This window comes from Heloderma suspectum, chromosome 9 (assembly GCF_057233095.1).
Source record: "Heloderma suspectum isolate Gila_16-S chromosome 9, 16-S_ref, whole genome shotgun sequence".
Lineage (NCBI taxonomy): Eukaryota > Metazoa > Chordata > Lepidosauria > Squamata > Helodermatidae > Heloderma > Heloderma suspectum.
Window position 1 is genome coordinate 1,864,497 of NC_139466.1, and position 27,533 is coordinate 1,892,029.

General features: G+C 50.3%; 1 protein-coding gene across 1 annotated transcript; it reads right to left on the reverse strand.

Annotated features, from left to right (window-relative positions):
• Positions 1-513: 513 nt before the first annotated feature.
• Positions 514-25,674, reverse strand: LOC146338310 (Krueppel-like factor 5). The gene is made up of 4 exons (XM_084813443.1): positions 25,507-25,674; positions 10,668-11,559; positions 7,302-7,361; positions 514-3,216 (listed from the first exon to the last, which is right to left on the reverse strand). Exons 1-4 carry the CDS (start codon positions 25,672-25,674, stop codon positions 3,038-3,040), a joined length of 1,299 nt encoding a protein of 432 aa, XP_084669569.1. The 3' UTR covers positions 514-3,037.
• Between the last annotated feature and the right edge of the window lie 1,859 nt (positions 25,675-27,533).

The following is a 27,533-nucleotide window of genomic DNA, read 5'->3' on the forward strand; positions in this document are numbered from 1 at the left end:
AAACTGCCCAGACCACCCCGGGAAGCACCCTCCCAACCACGCTCGGAGATCTGGGTGAAGCAGGCAGGCTTTTCCACACAGCCCCTCTCTAGGGGATTGTTGCAAGTGTGTAATTAACAGAAGATCTGTTGGGCTGGCAGAAGCATGTGCGTGTGCTGGTGTCGGAGTGGAACAGTGTCACGCTCCAGAGCCCTGCAAGGCTGTGTCAGTTGAACCCAAGCCAGCAATGCCAAGGATCAGCCCACCTGGCAAGTTCCAACTCTGTTCCTGGTCAGCTTGGAGTGCCAGGCTTGGGAAGGAAAGGGACTGGCTGGAAACCAGTCAAGGAAATATCTTGCGGAAGAATCTGTGGAAGAACAAACTTCCAGTGCCAAGTTAGTTCGCCTCTTCCTGCCAAGAGGCCTGCCCAACCTCACAGATTTACTTTGTAGCTGTGGGGCAGAGACCAAATGAATTGATATGGCAGGAAATGCGCTCAAAAGGCCCCCGCCCCACAAACAATACTGATATGGCTGTGGAAGATAAAGGAGATGGACCAGCTGATTTAGAGAAGACAGTTGGACAAGGTGGAAATTGCTGGAGCACCCCTTTGCACAAGGTTAATAGTTGGTAAAATTTTGAAATTCAGATTCCTATAATTTTCAAATATCAGTGTTGAGGGATACTTGAAAACCAACTAACAAAACATGGGCATCTAGACCAAGATAACACTTTTAAGCCCCATTGCTTAATTGGAAATTTAATTTAGCAGGTGCTTAATCCACTGAAATCAATGAGACTTTAATGTAGCAAGAAGACTTAAAATGTTGGGCACAATCCATCCAAAAGTAAGTAATTTTAAGGCAATAATGTTAAATATTCATAGGTCATGTAAATAGATACTTCACACATGAGAAGGATCTGTGACCGGAGAGGATCTGTAACTGGAATATAATGTAAATGTGAATTTTGGGGAGCAGATGGAGTTAGCAGAATTTCCTTGAGATTTTGCTTCCGTTGTGGGCGTGGGACGTCACTGGGAGGCTGGCGTGCTGCTCACAGTGCTGGGCAGACGTCAACAGGCCCTGGGAGGAGATGTGGCTCCTTGTCTGGTTCTGACTTTCGACCAGCGCTTCACATGTGTGCAAAGGCAAATCAAGGATCCCAAGGGACCAGCCCCCCTTGCTTGGGGGTAATGGATGAGTTTACCAGTGGCGCTAGTCATGATGGCTGCATATTCGCCATCGTGCCTAGTAATATATGCACACCTCCAGTATGCTGGGAACGCAAGCAGGATGCTGCTAAATGGTACTCAGTCCTGCTTGTGAGCTTCCCGTGGGGGCATCTGGCTGACCACTCTGGAACCAGAATGCTGGACTAGATGGGCTTTTGGTCTGATCCAGCTTCAGGGCTCTTCCTATGTTCTTAATGCAATCCACACCCACCTGCCTGTGCAATCTGGCCCGGAGGAGGAGAGACAGAAGCAGACTTGGCACAAAAGACACCCACCCATGTGCCTGCACACCCAAATTTTCTTGCAGCCCTTTCTGACAGAGATGACGATGGCTTGAGGGTAAAGCAACTGGAGCAAAAGGAATTGCCTGTGCTGGAACTCCTGGGTCCGTGGAGCTGGAGCAGGGCCATTGTCTTGTGGAAGCTGACGCCCAGCTGGGCACACACAAGTCAAAGGGCCACGCTCCATCCTGGGAGTTGCAGCCACCTTTTGTTCTGGCTGCAGTCCTGATCGCCGGGCTGGTGATCTATATGCAGAGCTGGGGTGGCAGCCCCTTGTCGGAATGAACATCAAAGCATTGCAATGGGGAGAGAGGGCATGCGCCACAAAAAGGAGGCAATTACTCCTCCCCAACAGAAAGTCCAAAGCAAACCAAGGAATCTGCTTTCACGAGCTAATGGGGTGGGGGTGGGGAGACCCCGTAGCTAGCATCACCCAGTCCAGGTGGAGCAGTTCAGCTAGAAGATGCAGGAGCAGAATTCCACAACAACGTCTAAGTTTGGGAGTGTCTGTTCCTTCTTTAATTTACTGTTGTCCTTGCTGCAACTCACCTTGCAGTTTCAGTCTGTACTGAGCCCTCTACACAGCTCAGGACATAACACCCGCTACATTCCGTGGCTGCCTCCGAGAGACCAGCACAAGTTCCACCAAGGTCATGGATGTGCGAGGCAGGGGAAACGCAGTCAGACGCTTGGGATTAAAGCTGACTGGGAGTTGTTTCCATGGCAGCTTTAAACATTTGGGAAAAAACCCCACCAGGCTATGGCAAAAGGAAAAAAAAGGAAGAGAAACAAAAGAGAAGAACCTGGTTGCAATAGAATAACCCATTTCTTTTGCTTGGACCAAGAGGGCAGGTTTTCAGTGCATTCTGGGAGACCAAGAAGCACAGCATATTACAGAATTGGTGCATGTGTGTTGCTACTTCCTAGATAATCCAAACGGGTTCTTGTAAAGACAGCAGAATCCAAGGCTGTGCCAGAAGCAGAGACACCGTGAACACACCTTCGGGAACATTTGGCCAAAGAAGCAAAATAACCCCACCCCCACCTCTTTCTGTCAACCAGGGAAGTGTGGGAGCAGAATGTGCCGCGGGCATGTCTCACTCGGCCACAGGCCCATGGCAAGGCCCATGATTTCACTTGCACTTGATGGTTCAGGCAGGCTGAGGTCATTCAGGTTCTGTTGGACTCTTGGACCTATGGAGCAGCTAAGAAGCGACGTTCGGACAGTGGCTGAAGATCCCATGTTGCCATCCTGCAATCCTGAGCCTGGCTCCTCCCAAGGAGGCATGGGGTTCAATCTTTTCAGAGGAGCAGAAATAAATAGCGTGCTTTCTGGAGCACGAGCAGCACTTCTGGTGTAGGGGAAGGATGTGTTCCCGCCTGTGGCTTAATTTTTTGTCCAGAGCAATAAAGTCAAGAGCATTTGTGGCATCAGTGAAGCCAAGCTGGAGGCCAGGTGTGTGGTCTTTGATCACAGTGCAGTAAGGTTCCTATGTACAACGTGAGGTGGGCTACCCTCAGCTGGATGCAGAAGCTTCCGTCTTTAGTTCTGGTGCCGCTTCATGTGCAGAGCCAGATGGTCCGAACGGGAGAAGCAGCGCCCGCAAGCAAGGCACTTGAAAGGCTTGGCCCCCGTGTGCTTGCGGTAGTGCCGGGTGAGCTCGTCGGAGCGGGCAAAGCGCCAGTCGCAACCGTCCCAGGTACACTTGTAGGGCTTCTCACCTAGACAGAGGGTGAAAAAAGGGAACCCATCAGCACACTTGTTGGCAGCACCCACACATTCTCCTCTCTGGGTAGATTCAGGCAATGGACGTTTTCGCAGGCGTTATCTGCATGATAGCCCCCAAATGGAAAGAAAACCTCTCCTGTTAGAACTGCTACTAAACCTGCTAACAATTCCAGTGGAACAGAAATGATGGACAGACAGCAGTGCATAACCCTGCAACTTGAGATTGTTAAACTGCTGAACTGCTGAACCCAGGAAATGGTGGGCCAGGAGGGGAGCTGGAGAGCAACAGCCAAGACAGTGAGGGAGACCGCTAGGGAGGATAGCTGAGAATCTAGCTGACTCTGCCCCTCTGTTGCACGAGCAGTGAACTCTTCCCACATTTTGCCTACATGTTTTCAAACCTTGCTGCTATAAAGGCCAAACATTTCTGAAAAACAACCACACCGGCATTCCGAAGCTGAGGAGATGTTGCATTCTGCACAAGGTGCTGGATTCAGTGCTTCCAGGGTCGCTGTTTGTAGCACACGGACGGTGCGCAGCTCTAGGCGCAAGACTCTGGTGCGAGAACAATGCATGGCGCCCTTGCCTTGCCATGTTCGCCGCACACAGCTCCCTGTGGCAGCCCCACTGTGACTGACTCCACTGGGGTGTGGCCTTCTCTGAAAGCTTGAGTGAGCGGGCAGCATTTGAGGAAGCACCAACTCCGCTGACCACAAGTGTTTGCACATTGTCCCACAATTCTCTGGAAGCCAGGGGTGTATGTGTGAGCAATTGGTGGGAAGGGTCACAGAGTGCCAACAGGCAGGGTCTCATATCTGTGTTCAAACTAACCCGCACATCTTGAGGGCTGGCATCTAGTGGCTGATCGTGCTGGTACTGCTTTTATGTTCACAGCACCCTTGCAAGGGAAAGTTAGACTGTGAGACAGCAGGCTACCCAGTGGACTTCATCCAGATGCATTCATGCCCATGGACCACCACCCCGGTTGTTTGCTCATTTGGTAGGTTTCCCTTCCGCCCCTTTCTCCAAGGAGCTCGGGGCAGCTGCACGGGCTCCCCACTACCACTTGATTCTCAGAGCAACCCCGTGACATAGGCTGCGGCATAAGGCCCCCCAGGGAGCTTTGCAGCTGAGCAGAGATCTGAGCAGGAGTCTTCCCAGTCAAGGTGGATGCTCTCTCTGCCAGGGATGTGTGGGTTGTGTGAAATCAGTTCTGCCTGTGTTTCATGGATTGTCTGGTGCCTTTCGTTCCATCATCTGCCCGTTGCTGGAATTGGATTTTTTGGTTTTCGAATGTACACATATTCAGTGTAGCCAATGGGGGAAATGCATATTTTTGGCTGTTCTTTAAATTTTGTGTATTTTTCTACAATGAAATTTGCGTAAAATTCAGGAAAGTTAGAAAAATGATCTGCAAGTCTGCAGATTCCGCCTGACGGGAAAAGCTGGTCAGCTGCGGAATCCATGGGTCAGACACATGGAAATCCGAACTCATTTGGTTCCGTTGCAGATTTCTCCGACAGCCCTGCTCTCTACCATACATGCCAGCCTGAGCAAGCAAGGCATCTGTGTGCCTAGTGCGCTCCTTATGGGCTCACTAGTATGCACTCTGGAAAACCCACACGTGTTCCAGTGGGCACCTGCAGAAATGCCTGTGGGCACCCAAGTCTGCCCAAGCCCATGCAAAGCAGGGCCCTGCCTGGATCAGGCCAGAAGAGAGAAGAGCACCTTCACTCTGGGTGGTGAAATGTGCCTTGATGGCTCCATTGAAGAGTTTCAGAGCAACCTAGGTGTGCCTGTTGAGAATTCTACACACAGGATCACATGGGTTTGTGAAAAGCGACGTTTACAGGTTATTTTCAGGGCACCAGCAGAGGCGAGGCTGCCTGGCCTTGCTCAGCCAGAGCCATTGTCCCAGGCAGGGTCACTCTCAAGTTCAGACAATAGCGAAGTTGGTTTCCAGGATGGAAACCAAACGCTTTCCATTGTCCCCCAAACTGGCTCCTTCTCCCAGGGCAACGCAGCAGGGCAGCCGCAAACAATGGGCCCAACCGCCACGCCCGGCCCGATCAGTGGCAGAGTTATATATTTACTCTCCCCCGGCTGCTCGAGCAAGGAATGGGACCTCCTGCAGATTAGCGGAGGTTTTACAGGAGGAAACCAGGAGACACCCCCCACCCCCAGCCCTTTGGCGAGACAAGCCCAGCTGAAAAGGCCCCGGTGCCCCCCCATTGCAGCATTCTGGTGGCCCTGACATGAGGAGAGGGATGGGGAAGACCCCTCTGCAGCTGCCACCAACATGATGGTGCCCGGCTACAGCACCTGCCTCCGCTTCAAGGACGTTTGAGCCACCTCCAACCCTCTGGGGCCTTTTCCCAAGGCCCTGCGCACTGGCCCCTATCCAGTGACTCATGGGTGGGCCAATCATTCTGGGGAAAAGGAGGGCAAGGCTTTTTCGGAGGCATGGCTCCTGGCTTGTGGGCCATTGGTTGCCCTGCTCCAGAGCACACGCTTTACTGGTTGCTCCAGGACTGGCACAGCTCCTTGCCTGGGCAGGAAGCTCTCTCAGCACCCTGGGAACAATGCCAATCAACAAGAGCAGCCCGTCCTGGGGCTGTCTCCATTCGCAGCTTTGTTGTGCAAAGGAAACTCAAGGACTGTCTTAACTGGACACAGTGAAGTGCAAGTCATCTATAAAGTACATTTACGAGGGACTAAGGAAATCAGGACCCAGGCGGCATCTGATGAACAACTGAACCTTCAGGAGAGGCTTTTGTTGTGCAATCGCCCTACCTATTTCACAGAATTTTGCAGGAGGTCCAGACAATGACGTCTTCCCTTTTATAGCCCTCCCATGTTTCCCCACTGCTTCTTGTCTTTTTTTCTTGCCCCATCCACAGAATTTTGCAAGGGGTCCAGGTGACAATGCTTTTGATTTGTAACCCTCCTGTGTTTTCCCACAACGTCTTTCATCTTTTTTCTAACCAAAGATCTGTTAAGGGAGAATAGCTCCAAGGCCTTTGGATGGGTAGCACTAGGAGGCTCCCCCTGGAAGCTCCCAAGGTTTTATTTAGAGGTTTTGGAATGGCTTTTGTTTGGATTTTATTTTATTGCAAACTGCTTGGAAATATCTGGGTGACAAATTTTGAGAATAAATGGGTTTCGGCAGGCACTCAGGCAGGCTTGGCCAGGGGACAGTGAAGACGCACAGCCTCTTTTGAATGCCTGCATGGTGAAGGGACAATGAACGGTGCAGAGCTCTCCCCTTACCGCTGAATAACCAGAGCCGCCCCACACACATGGGCAAGCAGGGAGCCCGTCTTCTGGGTCAGGGGGTCTGACCTCCAGCTGCTCTGTAGGCTCCCTCTCTAACCAGCTCTGACTTACAGGAGCCACGCTCTCTGCCCTGGGGCGCTGCTCAGAACTTCCTAGGGGTTTTTTGCTGCACCAGTGAAATTCCGCAATGCAGCATTCTGCACTGGCGCAGGAGCCCTTGCACAACGACGTTGCTGCTTAGCCTTTATAGCTGGGGCGGGAAAATGTAGCCCTCTGGATGTGATTGGATTGCAAGTCCCATCATCCCACACTGGCTGTGCTGGCTGCTTCTCCGTCATTTCTGCAATGGTTCCGTAAGACTGGCCAGTGTTATTTACAACCCCTGTACCAGACTTGTGGGACTACAAGACAGTAGCTTCCCTAAGGCCACTTGTTGCACTGATGGAAGGGGCAAGATCTGGACCAGGGACTGTCCCAGGTCCCTCTTCTGCTTGCTTGGCCTCCACAGCTACAGTAGCTTTCCACAGGTTTTGGCTACAAAATGCACAGTAATACTTGACAACCACAGAATCACTGAAGGGTGTTAACTGAAAAACCATTTTTTAAAATGTAAAACCAAACAATCGTTTGGAAATGGAAAAATAAGAGAGATATTATATTATACCACCCCCTCCAAAAATTCCCTCTTTGAAGACTCTGAGATGGAAAAACTAGTTACATTTTTGCAAAAAAATTCCCCTTACAAACAAATCCCCTCCCCATAGCACCCCCACCCTCGATGTAACTCTAAACAGGAACGTACCAGTGTGGGTCCTCTGATGCGCCTTCAGATGTGAACTTTTGGTATAAACCTTTGTGCATCCTGTAAAAAAACCCAAAAGAATGAACCCATGGGGTGAGACAGTGTCCGTCCTAGCACAGGTGTCATTACATTCTCCAAGCTTGAGGTGAGTTGCCGTCAATGACTTTTCAAGTTGCCAGACAACATGACTGGGCAGAGCCCGGGGGGGGGGGCACTCTTTCAGCCCCAAAGGCAGGCCCCTGTTTTCTATTACAAAGTTCACCAAAGGCAGCCATCAAACGCTCAGGGCATGTTTGCACTACATACAGAAAAGTAACTGAAGCTACCTGGAACAAACACCAGATTTGCAATTTCTCTGAATTCAAGCTTGCAGCAAATTCTAAACTGGGGAGAGTTCTTCAGGTTGTGCCCCCCACACACACACACACCTGCTCCAATCTCAAAGAGTTAAATCTCAAGGTTGGGGGCGGAGGGGTGGCATCATGACTAGTGCCTCATTCCCCACCCAGTCCATCTATCCAGACCAAAAATGTTGCTGAATCTGTTTTGAGTTTTTGCAGCTATTCCATAATAAATACAGCTCAACCTGTTATGAGAATTAAGCGTTCTCAAGGTTTAAAATCCAGAGAAGCGCTACTGTATTTACTAGCTCACCCCGCTTCAGGATCCAAGCAGAATTGATTCTGGCAGAGTGAACGAACACAACGTATGTGTGTGTGTGTGTGTGTGTGTGTGTCTTTGGCAGTGATCTTTCAAGTCAGAATATAGGCGTGTTCTTCAAGTGTGCCCCTTTCCCCAGTTCTGAAATGTTGGGGAAATCTGCTCGTCTCAGGAGCTTGGGGGTGGGGGCAGGGGTCTGCTACAGACCCCCCGCTGCCTTGCTGGCCTGCAGACCTCCCCTGGCACCTCACTTTCCCCTCTGATGTGCCTCATCTCCTGTAAGGCTGTGCTTCACCCAGTTCTATCTCCTCCACTTCACTTAGGTCAGCTCTGTTCTGGGAAAGTGGTTGGTAACATGACTCTTACTGGAATAAGTGGTTTTTAACATAATGGAAGCCAGCTTCAGAATTATTCTGAATTCTTTAATCAGTTTTTTAAACATGGTGAAGGGCTTGCATGGCTGCATTGCATCACCACACCCTGCTCCGCTCATAGCCCACATTTAGGATGGAGCGGCGGGCAGCCCACGGGCAGACACGTGAGTGCTGCAGGGAGACCTGGGCTGTCTTTGGGGCCAATTTGCAGCAACTGGGGGATCCAGGTGTGGTCATGTCAGCGCCCTGAATGCGGCCTTCAAACTGGTACCAGGCACCTGTACCCTCCTCATTGCTACACAGTGTGCAGACATCCACTCTCGCATCACACACTTGACTCCCTGTGTGACAGCATATTGAGTATGCATGTGCACCAGCAGCAGAAACCGCCCTGCTAGAATTTTTCTGGGTTTGCATCTTCCCACTGGAGAGCTGCTGCCACTCTGCATAGGCAAGGCCGAGCCAGATAGGCCAATGGCCTGGCCCTGTGCCACATGGCTTCCTGCCGCAGGGGACGGGGCATCACCCGGGGCAGAGCTCCTGCTTTGCGCCCAGAAGGCTCCAGGTTCAATCCCCAGTGTCTCCAGACAGGGGCTGGGAAGAGCTCTTGCCTGATAGCCCAGACAGCTGCAGTGTGGAGAATACTGGGCTAGATGAACCAGTGTACGGCAGCTTCCTATGTCGCCTGCAACCCGCATTCTCAACATGCCCATCTGATTTGGTGAGCAGAACCTTTTGAAAAGATACGGTCCTGGTGGTGGTTTGCACAGGCCTGCCTTGTCTCTTTGAAACTTCTCTGACCGAGGGCTCCTTTATCTCAAGAGCGGGCAAGCACCTAGTCCCACCCTCTCCCTTAATCCACAGAGGTGAGCTTGTGTGCCACATCTCTCCCTGGTAGAGGGCAGGTGGCATCTGCTTCCCACCTCTTCTCTCTGCCTAGGCAAAGCAACACCATTGAACAGAAGCACCTTCTCCGAATGTGCCCTGAGTGCAAACTCAGACCCTGCTGCGATCCCTTGCCGCTTTGCCCATTGGTGGGGCTTCCTCACACAGTTGAAAGGGATGATTTCTCATGTGTCCTGTCTTCTTCATCTGAACTTCAAGGAGACCCATGTAGTTTGGCATGTAAGTTGGGATTTCAGCTTGCTCAGTTTAGGCTACCCAGACATCGTTTTTGTATTTATTTTCCTCTGCTTATTTTTCTCTTGCCCTTTTCTTACTTATTTTTCAGTTAAAAAAGCCTTTCTAATCTGCATGCTGGAGGTTGGCTACTTACTTGTAAACACCCCAAGGTAATCCCCCCCACTGTCCTGTTCTGTTGCCAGTTTTCAGCTACGGTCCATCTATTGCTTTAAGGAGACAAAGCGGAAAATGGACTGACCCTTCCATAGGCGGCTGGGCTGGAGGCTGGGCTGCCTATTCCCTCCTCAATAGTTAGAAGTCTGTGAGGCTTCTCTGCACCTCACAGGCCAGGAAGTAATCACAGAGCGGAGGCAGAACCCAGGAAAGGAAGCCACGTGGCACAAATAGCCTACCTCACAAGGTAGATGTTTTCCGGCTGAACATCAGGAAAAACTTCCTGACTGTTAGGGCAATACAACAATGGAACCAATTACCTGGGGAGGTGGTGGGCTCTCCCACACTGGAGGCATTCAAGAGGAGGCTGGACAGCCATTTGTCAGGGATGCTCTGACTTGGATTCCTGCATTGAGCAGGGGGTTGGACTCGATGGCCTTGTAGGCCCCTTCCAACCCTACTCTATGATTCTATGATTCTATGGTGTTTCATGCAAAGTGCCCCATGACAGCTGCATTTCTAATCTTCACAGAATTAGAGAAAAAATTGAAAGCTCAAATATAAAAGCTAAGTAAAATAACTCCCTGGTTCTACAATTCTGCCTCTTGATTTTAATTCAGAAGTAGCTGATAGCAAGGCAGATACCTTCCTGCATCTAATAGACGGAAATAGGTGCCCTTGTGCCTGGGACTATGAGAGACAACCCCCCACCGCCCCCCCACACACACATGCACACACTTTTAAGCCTATCCCGTGATCTGTGAGATGACAGTACCTGACTCATGACTGTTGGTATCTCTACATTTATAGCTGCCTTTGAATAGCATTTGATGCATCTGGCAAAGCGGACTGTAGCCCACAAGAGCTGATTCTGCTATGATAAACCTGTTTCATTTTGAGGTGCCACAAGATCCTTTGTTGCTTTTGCTGTTACCAGTTAACCAGGCTGCCCCTCTGGGAGACTGTGATGGTTTCTCATGTGAACAGCCATGCTCATAGGCACAGATTCTGCTGCCAAGCGAAAATGGTTTCTTACCAGGGTAATCACAGTGGTGGATCCTCCTCTTCTCCAGTTCCGGGTTGTTCCTCCGGTTGTACTTGGGTGTCTGCAGGATGGCATGTCCCTGGGAGAGGGTCACGAGGCCACTTGGGAGCAGAGGCATCTGGCCTGGCGGTGCCAGTTTCAGTCCAAACGTGGCGTCATAGGGGGGAGGCGGAGGGGAGATGGTGTTGATGGGCTCCGGCTGGTTCTCGGGGCTGCCAGGCTGTGAGTTGGGGGGTGAAGGGGGCAGGGTCACTCCCGGGACAGGGTAGAGCTCTCCTGGCATGTTGAAACTGCCTTGCTCTTGGAATGGCTTGGCCTGGCCGCCTGGCCGGAGGGGCCGGGGAAGAGGCCTGGAGTCCAGCAAGGAGCTGCCAGTGGACATGGCAACACCGTTGATAGTGCTGATGGCTGTGGTGCCGCAGGTGGAATGCGCCATGGTGGTCATCTCCCCACCGCTGCTGCCGATGGGCAGTTGGTACAGCAGGCCCGAGGAGAGGGGGATTTCCGAGGGCATCTCTTGCTTGACGAAGATACTGTTTGCTGCCACTGACTGCGGCATGCTGAAGACGCTGGTGAAGTCTGGCAGAGTCTGGGTTGCCCCAGAAGAGTTAGAGGAGCAGGGTTGGGCAAAGCAGGTTCCGGGTTCCATTTTGACCTGGGGGAAGGGCGCCAGGGGCTTGGCAGGCCGATAGAGCCCCGTGCGCAGGTGCGTGGTGTCTGGCAGAATCACATTGATGTTCACGCTGTAGGGCGCAGAAGGAGGCTTCTCGGTGGAGAAATACTCGTCCACCACCGAGGCGCTCTCCCGGCGGTACTTCTTGTCTGGCAACATTGGCACTGGCAGCACCTGGCCAGAGAGGTACTTGTCCATTTCAGACCTTGCCTAAAGGGGAGGTGCAGAAAAGGGATGTGGGGTGAGGAAAGAAACGACAGTGTGCTCAGATCACATACACGGGGCACCTTGTGGGAAATGACTACCACATTCGCTCATGGTCCCATTGTCCATTTGATACAGGTGCCCCCCCCCTTCATGGTGTCTCATTATGGAAATTAGTGTGAACAGTCCATTTGCAAGAGAAAAAGATGAAGGAGTGCAAATGGATAAGAAGCTGCCTCAATAAGCCCTCGGATAAAGTGACACAGGGCCAAACTAGACCTCAGGCTAAATGGCTAGAAGTATCACTTGAAGTCACACCGTTGGCTTTGTTATCCTTAATAGCCACAGCGGGAGGATGGGACCAGGCTGCAGTGCAAAGGGAGGGGGGTTTAACCCCTTTCTCCCCACTAGTCCTGACCGAAATCCTCCCTCCTGCACCTGCTCTTTGGTGTCAATCACAGCTTATCCCTCAGGGCTCAAAGCATGTTTTGAGCCCCCCACCCTGGGGGGGGGATGTTTTCACCAGGACCACACTAGGGGGCTGTACGCCTTGGTCCCAATGAAAATTGGGGACACCTGTGGCGGCTGCTATTGATTACAAAGGACACAGCATTAGGGGACATGTCTAGTTTGGCCTTAAAATGACTTAAGTATTCAGAAAAGCATAAGAACATGGCTTTTTGATGGCTTTTTTGTAAATAAGAGGTATCTAAATGTTAATAATAATAAATAAACAATCATACAGAGAGCCCAGAGCTGGATCAGACCAAAGGCCTCTCCAGTCCAGCCTTCTGTTCCCAGAGTGGTCGACCAGGTGCCCAAAGGGGAAGCCCACAAGCAGAACATGAGTGCAGCAGCACCCTTGTGCTCGTGTTCCCCAGCACCTGGGACACAGAGGCCTCCTGCCTCCAATGCTGGAAGTATTTATTATGTATGTATGTATGTATGTATGTATGTATGTATTATTAAGATTTATATACCACCTGATCTGCTAAGAAGCCATCAAGACAGTTTACAACAATTTAAAACAATAAAACCTTGCAACAAAAACAAGAACATTAAAAACAGTAGAAACACACACTAAAAACAACCCATTGTAAAAGGCCAAGTTGAAAAGATGCATCTTCACACCCTTTCTAAAGGCCAAGAAAGTGGGGGCCAATCATAGTTTTGGGGGAGCACATTCCACAGTTTGGAGCAACACAGAAGAAAGCCCGTTCACATGTGTCTGACAAACGGCCATGGTGCCCTCAACCTTAGCCAGGTTCAAAGCCTTTTAGGGTGGAATCCTACGCCTGTCTAGACAGAAAAAGGCCTACGGTTTTCAGCATGGCCCAGCCAGCATTTTGAAGGTTAAGACCAACACCTTGAACTGAGCCTGAAAAACAACTGGCAACCAGTGCAGGTCCTTCAGGACAGGTATAATATAGTCCCGATGCCATGCAAGTATTTATTTGATGTCTACCAAAAATGGCACTCAAGGCAACTAATAATATGTAGCCATCATAACTAGTAGCCACTGGTGGCCTAATCCTCTGTGAACTTGTCTATCACTCTTTTAACACCATCGCCTCTTGTGTTGGTGCCCATGCCACATCATACCAAAAGCTCCTCAGCGAACCTAGCAGTCGCAGGATAGCTATTCCACCTGGAGAAAGCTCTTCTGAAAACAGAGCACACCTCGGAAAATCTAAGGGTGCTGAATTCACATATGTGACGGGCTTCTGCTATAATGGTAGATTTGTCCATTACAGGTAAATGCCTGATTGTTGAAAAAAAATCCACCAAAGATGGATTTGGCCATCCATCTGGATGTCAGCACAGGGCATCCAAACAGATGGCCATTTTCACAAGTGTTGTACGCTTGAGTCCTGCTTTCCCTTTCCTTGCCTGCGAACTGAATGAAAAAAAAACCTGCACTACATGAGCAAAATATGCATTCGGGTTGGAAAATGGCTTCCAACATTCCCAAGTGCACTCAAAGGCATTATCAGCATTGCTTGTCTTTACGTGTGAGCATGCCTGTACTCAGAGCATGCTTCTCCCTGTTTCCTGCTTCTGTGTTCTGTGCCTTTCCAGGCAGTTATTTTTAAACTCAGGAGCAGATCTCCGCTAGGCAGTACCAGGGAACATCCAGGGATTCAAATGCCATGCATACCTAAGCTATGAAATGTCCCACTTGCTCAGCCATGGAGGTCCAGCCAGCAGGCTCCCCATGCACTGTGTTTCTGAGCTTCCACTGCCTCCCAGCTTGGCCAGGAAAGATCTTCCAGATTGTGCCACACTCTGGAGGCTGTGCATCTTCTCCATTCAGCCCAGATGCCCTCTTCATGTATCGACCATCCCCTGGATTTTTTCACCAGATTTTCCTTCATAATGTTGCTTTCAATGCTGCAGGCTGAGTGGATTCCCTCTGGGGAGTGCTCCCCCCAAAGGAGCACACAGGCTTTCAAGCAGATGAGAGCCACTCGGGGGGCGGAGGACTCTTCCCTGTCCCCAGAAGGGTGATGCTTTCATGCCCTGCCTGGAGCAAGGGCTTCCCAGAAACCTCAGCCTGGCCAATGGCGGACGACATGGACCCTCATTGGCACGACCCATAAAGGCTCCTCTTCTGTCCAGCACCCCATGTGATCCCCAAGAATAGCCACCACACCTTTTCATAAGGGCACCTAAACCTCAGTGTGATGCAACCCAAACATGGCACCCAATGCAGAAATGGCTCAGCTGCTTTTGCCACCTCCAAGTGCAGGACAAAGTTAAAGCCACCAAGCAAATCTGTCAGGCTCCTGGCCAAACCAAGCTCAGGGGAGACCTCTTTGGAGGAGGAGGTGTTCGATCCCTCAGCACACCTCACCCCTACAGTAGACCTGGGCAACCTGAGGGGTCCCATGGGAGGGATGCCTCACCGGAGGCCCCCAAGAACCCTGCAACCCCATCCTGAGGCCAGCTGTGGTTCCAGACTCTCCTTCCTCTGCCCACGGCTCACTAGAGTACTGGCAGTGATGGACCAGCTGGGACACTCAGAAGACCATTTCACCCAGGGTCTACTCATGAGGAAGGGACTACTTAGGAGCAATGGTCTAGTCATGAGTAGGAGGCCCCAGCTGTAACTGATGAAGTAGGGCCAGCCAGCATATAAGCTCTCAGCCTCGCCCAGACTTCTGTTGGGTTGACTGTTCCCATAGAGCCACCTTGCTCCAGCGGTGGGCTCAGGACAGAGCCACTGATTTGGGGCAGGGAGTTTAAAGTTTTGCTTTGCCTTGGGGTGTTTTAATGTTTCAGACTTTATGCCTTAAGCTGGCATTTAACTAAGAGGTTTGGATCTACTCTGGGTATGAGCACGTCACCACACAACCTAAGCCCCTAATCTTGCATTTGGCAAATGGTTATAGATTGTTAAGTAATAGCGGGGACTGGTTGTGGCTTGTGAATGGCAAGGGAATGCACTCTGCCCATATTCCAAGGCACTCCATAATGACAGGTATCTCCAGTTAGATTTATGAGGCCACAGGTCAGCTTCTTAGCTAGAGCAACAGAATAATCAGCTGCAGCTGGCATCACACCCCCAAATCTCTTTCAGGAGCCTCTGTCTACTCCTGGAACGCAAGACCCATCTCGTGCCTAGCTGACCCTCACCCCTGCCCTCTGCAGTTGGGGCAAATCTTGGATTCAAGGCATAGATCAGCCACCATTGTCTGTCATTTTAGCCTGATGGAAGTGAGGAAAGGAGCTCTTGATTAATGGGGGGCCTCACATCTGCTTCATGTCAGGATAAACTACTGTGGAAACAGTCAGCAGCCTGATCTCAGAGATGCTGCTGTAGGCAGATTGCAGAATCAGTTGCAAGTCCTTGGTGACACTGTGTACTAGGACTTCCCGAAAGCTTTGAACAAAGTCCCTCACCCAAGTCTCAAGAGCAAACCTAGCCGCCATGGGATAAGAGGAGAGGGCCTCTTATAGATCACTAACTGGTTAAATAATAGGAAGCAGAGAGTAGGAATAAATTAAGAACATAAGAGCCATGCTGGATCAGACCCAGGGTCCATCTAGTCCAGCGTGTTCTGTTGACACAGTGGCCAACCAGCTGTTGACCAGGAACCCACAAGCAGGGCATGAGTGCAACAGCACCCTCCCACCCATGTTCCCCAGCAACTGGTGTACATAGGCTCACTGCCTCTGGTACTGGAGGTAGCACATAGCCATCAGGACTAGTAGCCACTGATAGCCTTTTCCTCCAGGAGTTTGTCCAAAGCCACCCAAATTGGTGGCCATCACTACATCCCATGGGAGTGAATTCCATCGTTTAACTGTGTGCTGTGTGAACAAGTCCTTCCTTTTATCTGTCCTGAATCTCCCACCAACCTGCTTCATAGGATGACCCTGGGTTCTAGTATTTTGAGAGAAGGAGAAAGTTGACAGTTCTTGCAATAGAGGGAAGGAGTCCTGTAAGGATATGCATTGGGACTGGTGCTTCATAAATGGTCTGGAGTGAGGGGTGAGCAATGAGGCGGCCACGTTTGCTGAAGAAACCAAATTATTTAGGCTGATTAAAACAAAAAGGGATTGCAAAGAGCTCCAGAAGGATCTTTCCAAATTGGGGGAATGGGCATTAAAATAGCAAATGCGGTTCAGTGTAAGCAAGTATAAAATGATGGACATCGGGGCAAAATACCCAACAACCCAACTTCATATAGGCTGATGGGATCTGAGGTGGCAATGACTGACTGGGGAAAAACATCTTGGGGGTTGTGGTGGACATCTCAATGAAAAACTTGCCCCAGTATGTGGCTGCTGTGCAAAAGGTATTTCCATGTAAGGGATCATTAGGAAACGGATCAAAAATAAAACTGCCAATAGCTTAATGACTTTCTGGAAATCTATACTAGAGCCCAGGGTCATCCCATGAAGCTGATTGGTGGGAAGTTCAGGACTGATAAAAGGAAGGACTTTTCTACACAATGCAGAGTCAAACTATGGAATTTGCTACCACTACACATAGTGAGGGCCACCAATGTGGATGGCTTTAAAGGGGGGTTAGACAAATTCCTAGAGGAGGAGAAGGCTATCAATGGCTACTTGTCCTGAGGGCTATGTGCTACCTCCATGATCAATTGCAGCATGCCTCTGAATACCAGTTGCTGGAAAAGAACAGCAGGAGAGGGCTACTGCAGTCTTGTCCTGCCTTTGGGCTTCCCAGAGACATCTGGTTGGCCCCTGTTGGAAACAGATGCTGGATTAGACAGCCTTTGGTCTGATTTGGCTTCAGGCTGTTTTTACATCCTTACCTGGGAATGACCTCAGATAGTGAAGGGAGGGATGTGTGTGTGTGTGTATGTGTGGGGGGGGACCCAGTGGCATTCCCCACTCATATGTACACCATGCTCCCACTCTGTGACTGAATCACCTGCCCCACTACAGCTTTTCTTGTGGGGAGGGAATGGGGGTAGGATGGAGGAGAAGGCAACAAATCATATCAAATCAATCAATAATAAACAGAAAGGCTAGTAGGCCAAGCCAGGCATGAATCAAAACTTTGCAGCAGTCCAAAACTCAGTCCATTTTGTACATCCACCTCCCCACAAACTTATTTCAGCAGTAGCTGGATCAAAAAAGCAGGATGCAGCATATTCATTTCTAGGAATATTGGGTACCTGATGGATCGTAAGGCATCCCATGGCCTCTTTGCAGTCTTACTGTTCTCATCCAGACTGACCTCGGGCAGAGAGGAGACTTGGTTCTGCCTGCAGAGATGTTGTTCTTTGGATCATCTTCCTTTCTTGGGGAGGGGGTGGGCTCTACCCATTTGTTTCTTGGCTGGGAGCATGCCAGTTTAACACCTTGTATCAAGGAGACTCCCTGACCAAACATTCTGAATGGATTATCCCATATAATAGAAGATCATGGCCTTTGATCATCCCGATTATAGCAAGCCACAGGCAGATAGCAGTAAGGGCCAAAGTACGCCTGGTGGAGGGGCATGAAGGACGACGGGGCTCATATAAATAACAACCATATAATGCAAGAAAGTCCCCTGCACAGAGAGAGAGCGAGAAAGGGAAGGGAAGGGGAAGGGAGGTTGAAGGAACATTATTTTCAAACTCCCAAAAAAGCAATTACAAAAAATCTGGAGGAAAAGCACAGATTAAAAACTCCATCAACCACTTTGTCTGCATTCCTTCAAAAGATACTGCTTTTTAAAATAGAATGTACCTATATACTTGTTTGGCTCAATGTCAATCTTTATTGTCTCTCTAGTAAAATATTGACCAAGGTAAATATTTGCTTCTGTGATCATTCAGTCTTGGTATTGACCTCAGGCTCAGCCAGTTTCTGTTTGTTGCCATTCTCTTTCTTCTAGAACTCTCTGAGGATAAGAGCCCAGGGCCAGCAAGAGCGGCAGCGCAGCCCATGGCAGGGGCGACTTCAGAAGCCCAGCCTGGCCTCTGATGCAGCAACACAGAGGCACGCAGCCCCCCGCACCTCCAGCTTCCCAAGGAAGCCAGTGGGGTAGCTCAGCAAGAGGGAACTGGAGGTGCATCCCTCAGGTCCAGCTGGCGGATAATTGTCCGTTGGCCTGCCCTCCCAGAAGTTAAGCAGCAGCCTTTTAGACTGGGCCACCTTCGCATCGCAGGCGGAGGTAGGGAGGAGGCAGAGCTGTCAGAAATGTCTAGGCCATGTGCCCCAGAAGAAGAAGGGAAAAGTCTTCCTCCAGATTCCTCTACTCCAAAATCCTGCCGGCCAGGGGGTCCGATCCAACAGCATCTTGTCACATTCTTAGTCCCACGGGGCTGTTGCCTGTGCTGCCCAGTCTCCCTGTTTAAAGGTTCCCGCAGTATCGCCCCTATACAAGGCCCACCTCCAGGTTGCCAGGCGCTTATGCTGGAGGGGCTGCAGCTCAGCGGCAGAGCTCCTGCTTTGCATGCAGCGGGTCCCATGTTCGATTCCCGCTAATATCTCCAGGTAGGGCAGGAAACCCTGCACAGCCACTGCTGCCAGTCAGTGTCGACAATACTGGGCTAGGCAGACCCAGGGTCTGACTAGGTATCAGGCAGCTTCTGAGGCTCCTACATGCGTGAGCCACACCCCCTTCCTCCACCAGCCCTTCCCTTCCCTCTTGAAAGCTGTGACCCATGCATGCCGCAAGATCACTGTGGCAGTTGGGCACGTCCATTGTCTTCCAGTGCAAGCAGGGGGTTGCATCCAAAGTTAGTCCTACTTATTGATTGATTGACTGATTATATTTACATCCCACCTTTTTTCCTCCTTAAGGAACCCGAGGTGGCATACATAATCCTCCTCCTCTCCATTTTATCCACACAACAACCACCCTGTGAGGTAGGTTGAGCTGAGAGTCCGTGACTGGCCCAAAGCCACCCAGTGAGCTTCCTGGCCTGCGTGGAGACTAGAATCCGGATCTCCTGATTCCCGGTCCAGCACTCTAGCCACTACGCCACACTGGCTCTCAACTAGACCCATTGCGATGAATGGAACTTAAGTCAGACGAACATGGCAGCCCCCTGGGTGCAACCCAGGATCTCAAACCCACAGGCCAGCCTGGGAGGCCAGTCCCAAGGCTCCTGGTCTTGCCTGGCGCACGCATCCTCCTCTCCGCCTCATAAAACAGGCCTCTGCTCTGGAGCCTCGTTTTCTAAGGAGGAAACAGCTCTCTCTGCATTTCATGGACTTACCAGGAAATAAGCAGTGACAATAGACTGGGCCAAACTCATCCCCCTTTCCCTCAAGCTGCAAAATCCCTTGCCAGTTTCCTGGCTGGTGACGCCAGCAGGGTGGTGTTCAGTGGCACAGCGTGTCCTGCTCCTCTTGGAAAAAAGCACCGAGGGCCAGCACAGTCCCCCACTCCAAGGTATGGCTCCTGGGACATGGTCTGGTGTCCAACAGGAAACATTTGGGGTGGGAGGAGAGGTCTCCTTCCTCTCTAGCAGAGCCATGTGCATCGGACTTCCCTGACCTGGTGCCCTCTGGGGTGTTTGTGCACAACTCCCATTGCCTCCCTGCCGTCAGTGTGGCCAATGGCGACGGGGCTTGCAGCCCCTGACATCTGGAGGGCACACCAGGCAGGGGAAGGGGTAGTCCAACGGGCGCCCCAGCGGCTGTGCGTGGCGCAGCGCAGGAGTGCTCTGAACTGACACGGGTGGTGCTGGCATGCAACAGAAATGCTCCTTTGGGGTGAAAGGAGAATAACCACTTGGAGCCCTCAGCTGCAACAGAACAACAGATGTGCTGCTTCTGGAAAGGTATTTGGACAGGGGTTCCTTTTGTACTGGAAACCATGTGGACAAGCTTCAAGAAGGATGCTTCTCTGGATGCAGGGAACCCCTTCCTGACCCCAGTGGTAGGCCCACGGGCTCCGGATCACTGGAATAATTGCTGGGGTATCATCCCAAGTCACTCCATTCCACCAGTAATCTCCCTCGTCCTTCAAAGGATTTAATGGAGAAAGAGCGTGTGGGTGTCCCTCAAGACCAGCACCAATGCTCAATAAAGAACACAATCTGGGGGCATCTAGATTCATTGCCACACACAAATAGACAAGGGACTTTTCAAGAGGAATGGGAAAGCCTTCCCGCATCTGGCATGGGAGGTGTTAACCTCCACTTGTACCTGCCACAGCTACGTGTTCGTTTCCTCATGAAAGTGTTTGGAATCTGAGCTCTCCGTACATTATCTCATCCTTGTTGGCGCTGCTCCAAGAATGGCCAATTCCATCACAGAAATATATGTGTCCTAGCATGGAACTGACGCACAATGGGACGAAGGGGCAAAGGTCATTGGAAACCCATGCGAGGGGGCCAGGAAGGGGCCAGAGCAAGGCCAAGGCCAGGCTTCATCCATGAGATGCAGGACGGACGGGCCGGTTAGCACAAGCAGCAGCAGTCCTCCAGCTGCTGCAGGGGGTCCAGAGGACCCGCTCCCTGCTGCAGCGGAAGCAACCAGCAAGAAGCCTGAGGGCAAACTAGACATTGTGTACTGTGATGTCCTGGAGCTTACTGATTTGCCGCGTTTTATTTATTATTTATTTATTTATTTCATTTCTATACCGCCCAATAGCCGAAGCTCTCTGGGAGGTTCACAAAACAACACAAGTCCAAGGAAACAACACACAGAGATGTACAACACTTTGCTAACACAGCCTTCTAGTCAAATCAGCAACAAAAACTTGAATTCCTTTTAGCCAACTGTAAACAAATATACTAACGGAAGAGGTGGCTTTCTTTGCCTTTGCAGCAGGATGCTACATTTTCTGCGTATGTGGTAGCTTGTTTTAATAATCGACTGTCTCACTCTTGATGTATCCTGCTTATCTAATCACAGTTGTTGTCATGGCCTGTGGTCTGAACAAATCTGTATATAAAATGTGCCCATACAGATACTCCTCTTGGAGTTTATTTTGTACGGACATTTCAGTTCTTGTTATGGCTTATGGCCAAATAAATAACATCTACTTGTTTGCAACGTCCTGGGTTAGCAAAGGTCAAGTTGTGGAGGTCACCAAGTGTCTGGTGCCTTGGTGAATCAAGTCTCCACTACCAGCTCTTGCCCACCATAATTTGCAAGGCTATTATCAGTTACCTTCCCCGTACCAGCAGAGACCAGTGTACCAGCTGAGTCAGGATCCAGCCAAGGAAGGGGAAACTTTGCTGTGTGGAGCATTGATGCTGCGTGCAAATCCATACCCTCCACCTGCACCTATTCCCTGAACCCATTTTCTCTCTGTCTGTCTACAGGTTGCTGGTGTGGGCTGAATTTGTACCCAACACTGAAGCAAGTGGTCTTGGCCAAATCTCACAACTTTTTTGGTGGGTATCAACATTTTGAAATGCCAAAAACACTATTAATTTGGGGGTGACATATTGTTTAACCGCAGGGATGTGCACCTACTAGGTCTAGATGGGAAAACATGCTTCTTGGCTCTGGAGACATGTCTGTTTTGAAGTGAATTAAAAAAAAATACCTTTGGGCAGGCCAACAAACACCATGGGAGCGGCTTACTCACAACCGTACTATGAATCCCTTGTTTACTCAACATCAGGCATGTAGGCCAATCTGCATTAACGCTGGAAGGCAGGCAAATCTCCCCCATGCGCTGCCTCCAGTGGAAACCGTCTGCAGAGCCTCTCGTGGGATTGGGTGGTGTCAATGCTGCTGCTGGTGGTGGGCAGGGGGAGTGGGCCAGGGGCACCAGGACCACGGGGACTGCAGGAGAACTCTAGTGCTTTCCCTGGGGAACCTCGGGCTCCCAGAGGTCATAGAAGCGCAGGAGGCTGCTTTCTGCTGAGATGCACCACTGGCCCACCCAGCCCAGGACGTTCCATGCTGACCAGCAGCTGCTCTCCAGGGTCTCGGGCAGAGAAGGGTCTTTCTGAGCCTTGCTACCTGAAATCCTTTAACTGAAGATGCCGGGACTGTGCCTGAGACTGCCTGCAGGCAAAGCAAGGGCTCTGCCCCTCCCTGCATGAGTAGGAGCTCTCCGGCCACCAGAGCAGGGCATGTCTGGGAATCCACAGAAGAAGCCATGACTATGAACGTTGATGCGGCCATGCTCCCCCCACAGCCTCCCTTCTTCAGTCCTGTCCCCCAGCTTCTTATCCCATCCAACAGTTTCCTTTGACCTGGCCGTCACCCTGCATCTCCTGTTTTCTTGCAAATGTCTGTTGCACCCCTGCCTCTTGAGGAAGGAGCAGCCATCCAAATTTGAGCAACTGGGAAGATAAAAAACAACCCAGTGCTGGGAGAAAGATGGGGCACTTTTTACACTACCCCCTGTATAATCAAACCAACACAGGAACCTCATGCTGCATCTTACCTAGCCTGAAGATAAGCCCAGCTGTGATTCTGCAATGAAACCAAACCAAGAAGATGCCCAATGAAAGTGGGAACCAATGGAAACAGACCACCACCCCAATTTCTGCACTTTGCTAGCCACTGTTCTAGCCAGCTTTGCCTTCTGGGTGGGTTCCTTGTAAAATGGTCAGCTGTGCAAAACTGGCCAAGAGCTGAGCTGAACTTGCTAGATCAAAGGAAAGCTACTCTGAGACACAACTCTGCCCCCCACGCTAACTAGCTTTGCAAGCTGACTTTGCAATGATCTTGCAAGCAGGGCTCATATGTAGGTTGAGGAAGGGGGGATTAAGATTTTGAGGGAGAAGCTTAAATTAATACAATTTGGATTTCAAAATTGGGAAGGCAATACACTAAGCTGGAGCCAGGAGATATGCTTGCCTCAGTGAGCCTCCAATAGACACACCTTGATGCATTTTGTAAGAGAAAATCCAGCTGCCAATCTCCTAGGTTGCCCTGCTTGGCAGGTGAAACAAACTCTTCACTTCAGAGATCAAAGGAGCAAGTGAATCTGGCCAAGATCTTGGCTCTGAAAGATGCTTTTGGTTGTGCATTCTAGGAAATCCCAGGAATAAGGAATGGGGGCAGACAGGAGCTGCTCATGCCACCGTCACCTCCAGAGTTGTCCTCTACCTCCTGTGGTCTTTTTGGAGAGTGCAGGGATTTAGGCTCACTTGGGGCCAGTTTTGGCCCTTCTGGCTTCTGCCTTGAGCTTCATTCAATGCTTACGAACAGTCATGATTAGAGGTATTTTAATCTGAGGGTGGTCTACAGCAGGAACGACCACCTGGCCATCTCTGGTCTGGAGGGCTGCAAGACTGGTGGCACGGCCATAGGAACAGGCAGTTCCCCCTCCTCCACTACAGCTAGGAAGAAAAAGTGAAGAGGAGGTCCCAGGCAGGAATGAAATGTGATGGACTTGTGGACCCTTTGTGGCTTCTGAAGCTGCCTTTCTTCTGAATGTGAGCAGCAAACCAGCCGCTAGCTCGCTCTGGAAACGGCGCCCCGGCTTTGCTTCTCCTCTGTGCCAAGGGGCCTGCGGTACTCCGCCAACAAGATGGCGCCAGGAAGACTCACATTTGAGGTTAATCATTAGCTGACCTGCCGCATCGGCTTAGCGAGAGAAAATGGAGGAAGGCTTTGAGATATGGAGGCACGGAATAAAGAATTCAGTCAAGGTGAGGATTTTGCATCTGCACGAATAAGCTCAGCAAACTTGAAGCTGGAATCCAATTCTCTTAAGTCAAAAAGAAAAAAAAGGTGAGCAGGCTGAATTGGATCCCAAATGTAATTTCAGTATCATTGGAGAAGTCACACCTGGACTGGATTTGTTTCAGTTGGTTCCAGTTCCTCCCACGAACAAACCTTTCCTGGAAGGCCCATTTCTGTGGGCAACAGACGGTCTCTAACGTGTGGCTCCTGTCAGTGCTCACTCCCAAGGAAGCTGCCTGGTAGCTTGTTCATCACTGAATACAGCAGAAGCTCAGAAAGAGCAAGTGGCTGCAATGGGGCCCTTCTGGCAAGCCCTGCCTGGGATGGCTGGAGAAGGGGGTCAGGAGCCCAGGGTAAGTTAGCCGTTTGGAAGGGAGACACACACATGTTATGGCGGCTTCAGGGTGGAGGGTGCTTTAGATTGCTCTACATGGTGTCTGCCACCACATGGCAAAGCCATTCATACACTGGGTCACCACACAGGCCAAAGGACATGATTTGTTTGTTTTATATCACCCAGTCAGCATGGAGAGCCAAGTGGTGAGATCTTCCAGGGGAGCAATTTAAAGCACCCGCCAGATATCAGTGGTAATGTACTGTATTTAATGTATAAATCTCAGGTGGGGTCCTGCCACAAATGGAGACAGAAGACAGGGGAAGATCAGCCACGGCTATGATCTGCTTCATACATCCATGCGCCCAGCACAATCCATGCGCCCAGCATCTCTGCCCACAGCCTAGTTCCTGTTCATACGGAGAGAACCCGCCCGCCCCTCCAAGGTAGGCCACCTTGCTTTAAACATTTACATTTACCCTGTATTTCAACCTGGGAAGATAAAGCCAATGAGGGATTCCCCCTCCCCCCTCCTCAAAAGCTGGAGCCCCGAGTTCAGCAGCCGCAGGAGGAGAGTTGCAGGCCCCGGGCTGAGATGTTGCGACCTCCACGCTGACTCAGTCTCGCCTTCTGCGGAGTGAGGCTGCCTGCCCGCTTCCTCCACAGCCACAACGGGGGCAGGAAGGAACAGGCATCTCTGGCCTAACAAAGTGCGAGTGTGTGAGGCAATGTGGCACTTGGCTTCCTTCACCTCCTTATCCACCTCCTTATCTCTTTTGTTGGCGCTGCTCATGGGGAAGCCACAGAGCTGGAGAGTCTCAAGGAGAATTCCATTCAAGCGACTTGGAAAACAACAGCCTGAACAGCAAGAAATCTCACCAGGCCCTTCCAAGTAATTGCTTTCCCCTGCCTCTGAAACACCCTCCAGGCGCCTCGCCAAAGCCCCTTCCTCTTCAGGAAGAAAGAAGAGCTGCCCTTCCCACACTTGTCTTGGCAATCACAGAACAAAACCACCAAAGCACATTTGGGGAGGCCACCTTTCCAAACCTTCCCCTGATTCCATTTGTTCTGGCTGCCTGTCCTGAAAACATGACACCGCTTCTAGAAATGTTATATCCCAAGGTGGCTTGAACAAGGCTGAAGCCCAAATTCTGCAGTTCTCAAAGCCAAAGCCCCCCACTTTTCTCAACTGTTTGTTTCTGTCTATAGAAAGTCACGTCAAGCACCCACTCAAGACACACAAAATATTTGCCATTTTATTTGGGGCCAAACCCTGATCCAGCACAAACTTTGGCAAACCGCATTCACTTACATCAGCCTAAAATCTAATGAGAACTTGTTACACACACACACACACACACACCCCATCATCATGGCGAAAGGATGTGCTCAGTTTAAAAACTTTTATATCCTTTATCCCACCCCCCTTTCCGATTAAAAAGACAGCGTTGTCAAATCTCTTAAAAGAAAAGCTCATCCAAACTGCAACCTTGCACAAGCACGTCTAGAATACCATGGTGTGACGGCGCTTCCAACGGCTCTCCTACCTGTGCCAAATCCTGTTGATTCTCCAGGATCCGTATTGGTGGTTTGATGTCTTCGAAGACTGCTGTGTCTTCAGTAGGCTCCCTGGACATTGTGACGGGCCTGAGTAGCGTAAACGCTGTACTTTCGTCTGAAATCGGGGTGCTTAAGACAAGCCCACTGCTACTCATCCCGCCTGCGTTCCCCTACTCCCACCTGGCTGAGTTGCGAAACACAAATCAGAGAAGAAAAACAAGTTTTTGGACAATGTAGCGATCAGGCAGTGCGAAGCCAGCCTGCCCGCCCGCCCGCCTGTTGCTAATCTTGAGGAATCCAGGTGCTCTGTAGCCTTAAGAATCCCAATCTGTTACAGAAAAACTTCACCTGTCCTGAAGGGGGAGGTACTCTAACCTGGCAAATATCTGAGACAGGCCTGCTGCGCCAATCAGGGAGGACGTTAGCTTTGCTTGGGCCAATGAAAGAGCCAATTATCTCTTCCTTAAGGCAACACATATAGAATGAGTAGTGAAGAATGTGTCTGGCTGCTGGAGCCATCAGCCATGTTACAGGTACAGGAGAGAGAGAGAGAGAGAGAGAGAGAGAGAGAGAGAGAGAGAGAGAGAGAGAGAGAGAGGAGCATGCTGAGTTCCGTGCAAGGTGCTTCCAGGGTAAACAGCTCAGCTATGAGTTTACTGGATTGTTTTTGACCCCTGGCTTATCTGGACCATCTCACCAATAGCCCTGCCTTGCCTTCCCAGTCCATGTGCCTTGGTCCAGATTCATCGCTAACAGTCAGTTATGGAGTACTTGTGAATGGCCATTGGGCATTTATTTATTTAGTTTCATTTCATTTCTGCCTCACCCAATAGCTGAAGCTCTCTGGATGGTTGAAAACAATTAAACCATAAAATGCAACATGATAAAACACAATATAAAAGTTTAAAACTACAGTATAAACAACAACCACCAAAATATAACCTAGCAGCATTGTAAAGATTTAAAATACAGTAACAGATTTAAAACAACACAAACCAAAAGACTAAAATCCCTGAGAAAGTTAAGGAGGTCTTCACCTGACACTAGAAAGATCACAATGTAGATGTCAGGTGAGCCTCTCTGGGAAGCTCATTCCACAACTGGGGTGCCACAACAGAAAAGACCCTCTTCTTAGTAGCCACTCACCTCTCTTCCTTTGGCAGGGGCTCCCAGAGAAGGACCACAATGCCGTGAGCCAGATATTGTCATGAACTTTTGTAAGTGGAAGGCCTAATGCTAGGGAATGAGTAAACAATCCTATTAATTGTTTGATATAACAGAAAGAACAGTTGCCCAGGGATGCTGTACCAGGCCTTATTTTTTAAATGTAAAGTTCTGGTTAAATACATTTTTCCCTTGTATTCCAGGCACAGAATCATCTCATCAATGCAAGAGGCAGATCTGCCCAAATGCAGAAGGAGCAAGCAAAAGACACAGGTTCTAGGGCACCAGCAGGCCCTGACAGTTGCCTAAGGTTGCTACACCAGGCCTGCTTGAATTCAACTTTGCACCCATGGGCCACACTGGCTCTCCAGTGGAGGACTTCTTTTCTGACCAAACACAGCAGATGTAGGGACAGAGAAAGTTGTTTTATACCAACTCAGACCATCAATCCATCTTGCTCAGTATTGTCAACGCTGACCGGCAGTGGCTCTCCCAGGCTTTGGACAGAGGCCATTTCCAGCCCGCCCTGGAGATGCTGTCAGGGATTGAACCTGGGACCTTCTGCGTGCAAAGCAGGGGCTCCCCCATGGAGCACCAGCCTCTCTCCCAACATGCCCGGTGAACAGTAGTTGCTGTGTTACTCTCAAAGGAATATCTATCATCTATCTATCTATCTATCTATCTATCTATCTATCTATCATCAGTATGTTAATTTCATTCTCTGGTAAAATATAACCCAGAGTAATGTACAAAAATTCCACAAATTAAAGAGTACTAGGAGATAGAGAGCAGAAGCCATGGTTTCTGTTACTGCACCAACTTAAGTTAGAGCAGGAGCATGCAGGCTTCT

Coding starts and splice junctions, on each gene's coding strand:
- LOC146338310 (XM_084813443.1), bottom strand. CDS start 25,674: ATGAGTAGCAGTGGGCTTGTCTTAAGCACCCCGATTTCAGACGAAAGT. Junction 11,560..25,506: donor ATCAACAGGATTTGGCACAG/GTAGGAGAGCCG, acceptor CCTCCCCTTTAG/GCAAGGTCTGAAATGGACAA. Junction 7,362..10,667: donor CCACCACTGTGATTACCCTG/GTAAGAAACCAT, acceptor GTTTTTTTACAG/GATGCACAAAGGTTTATACC.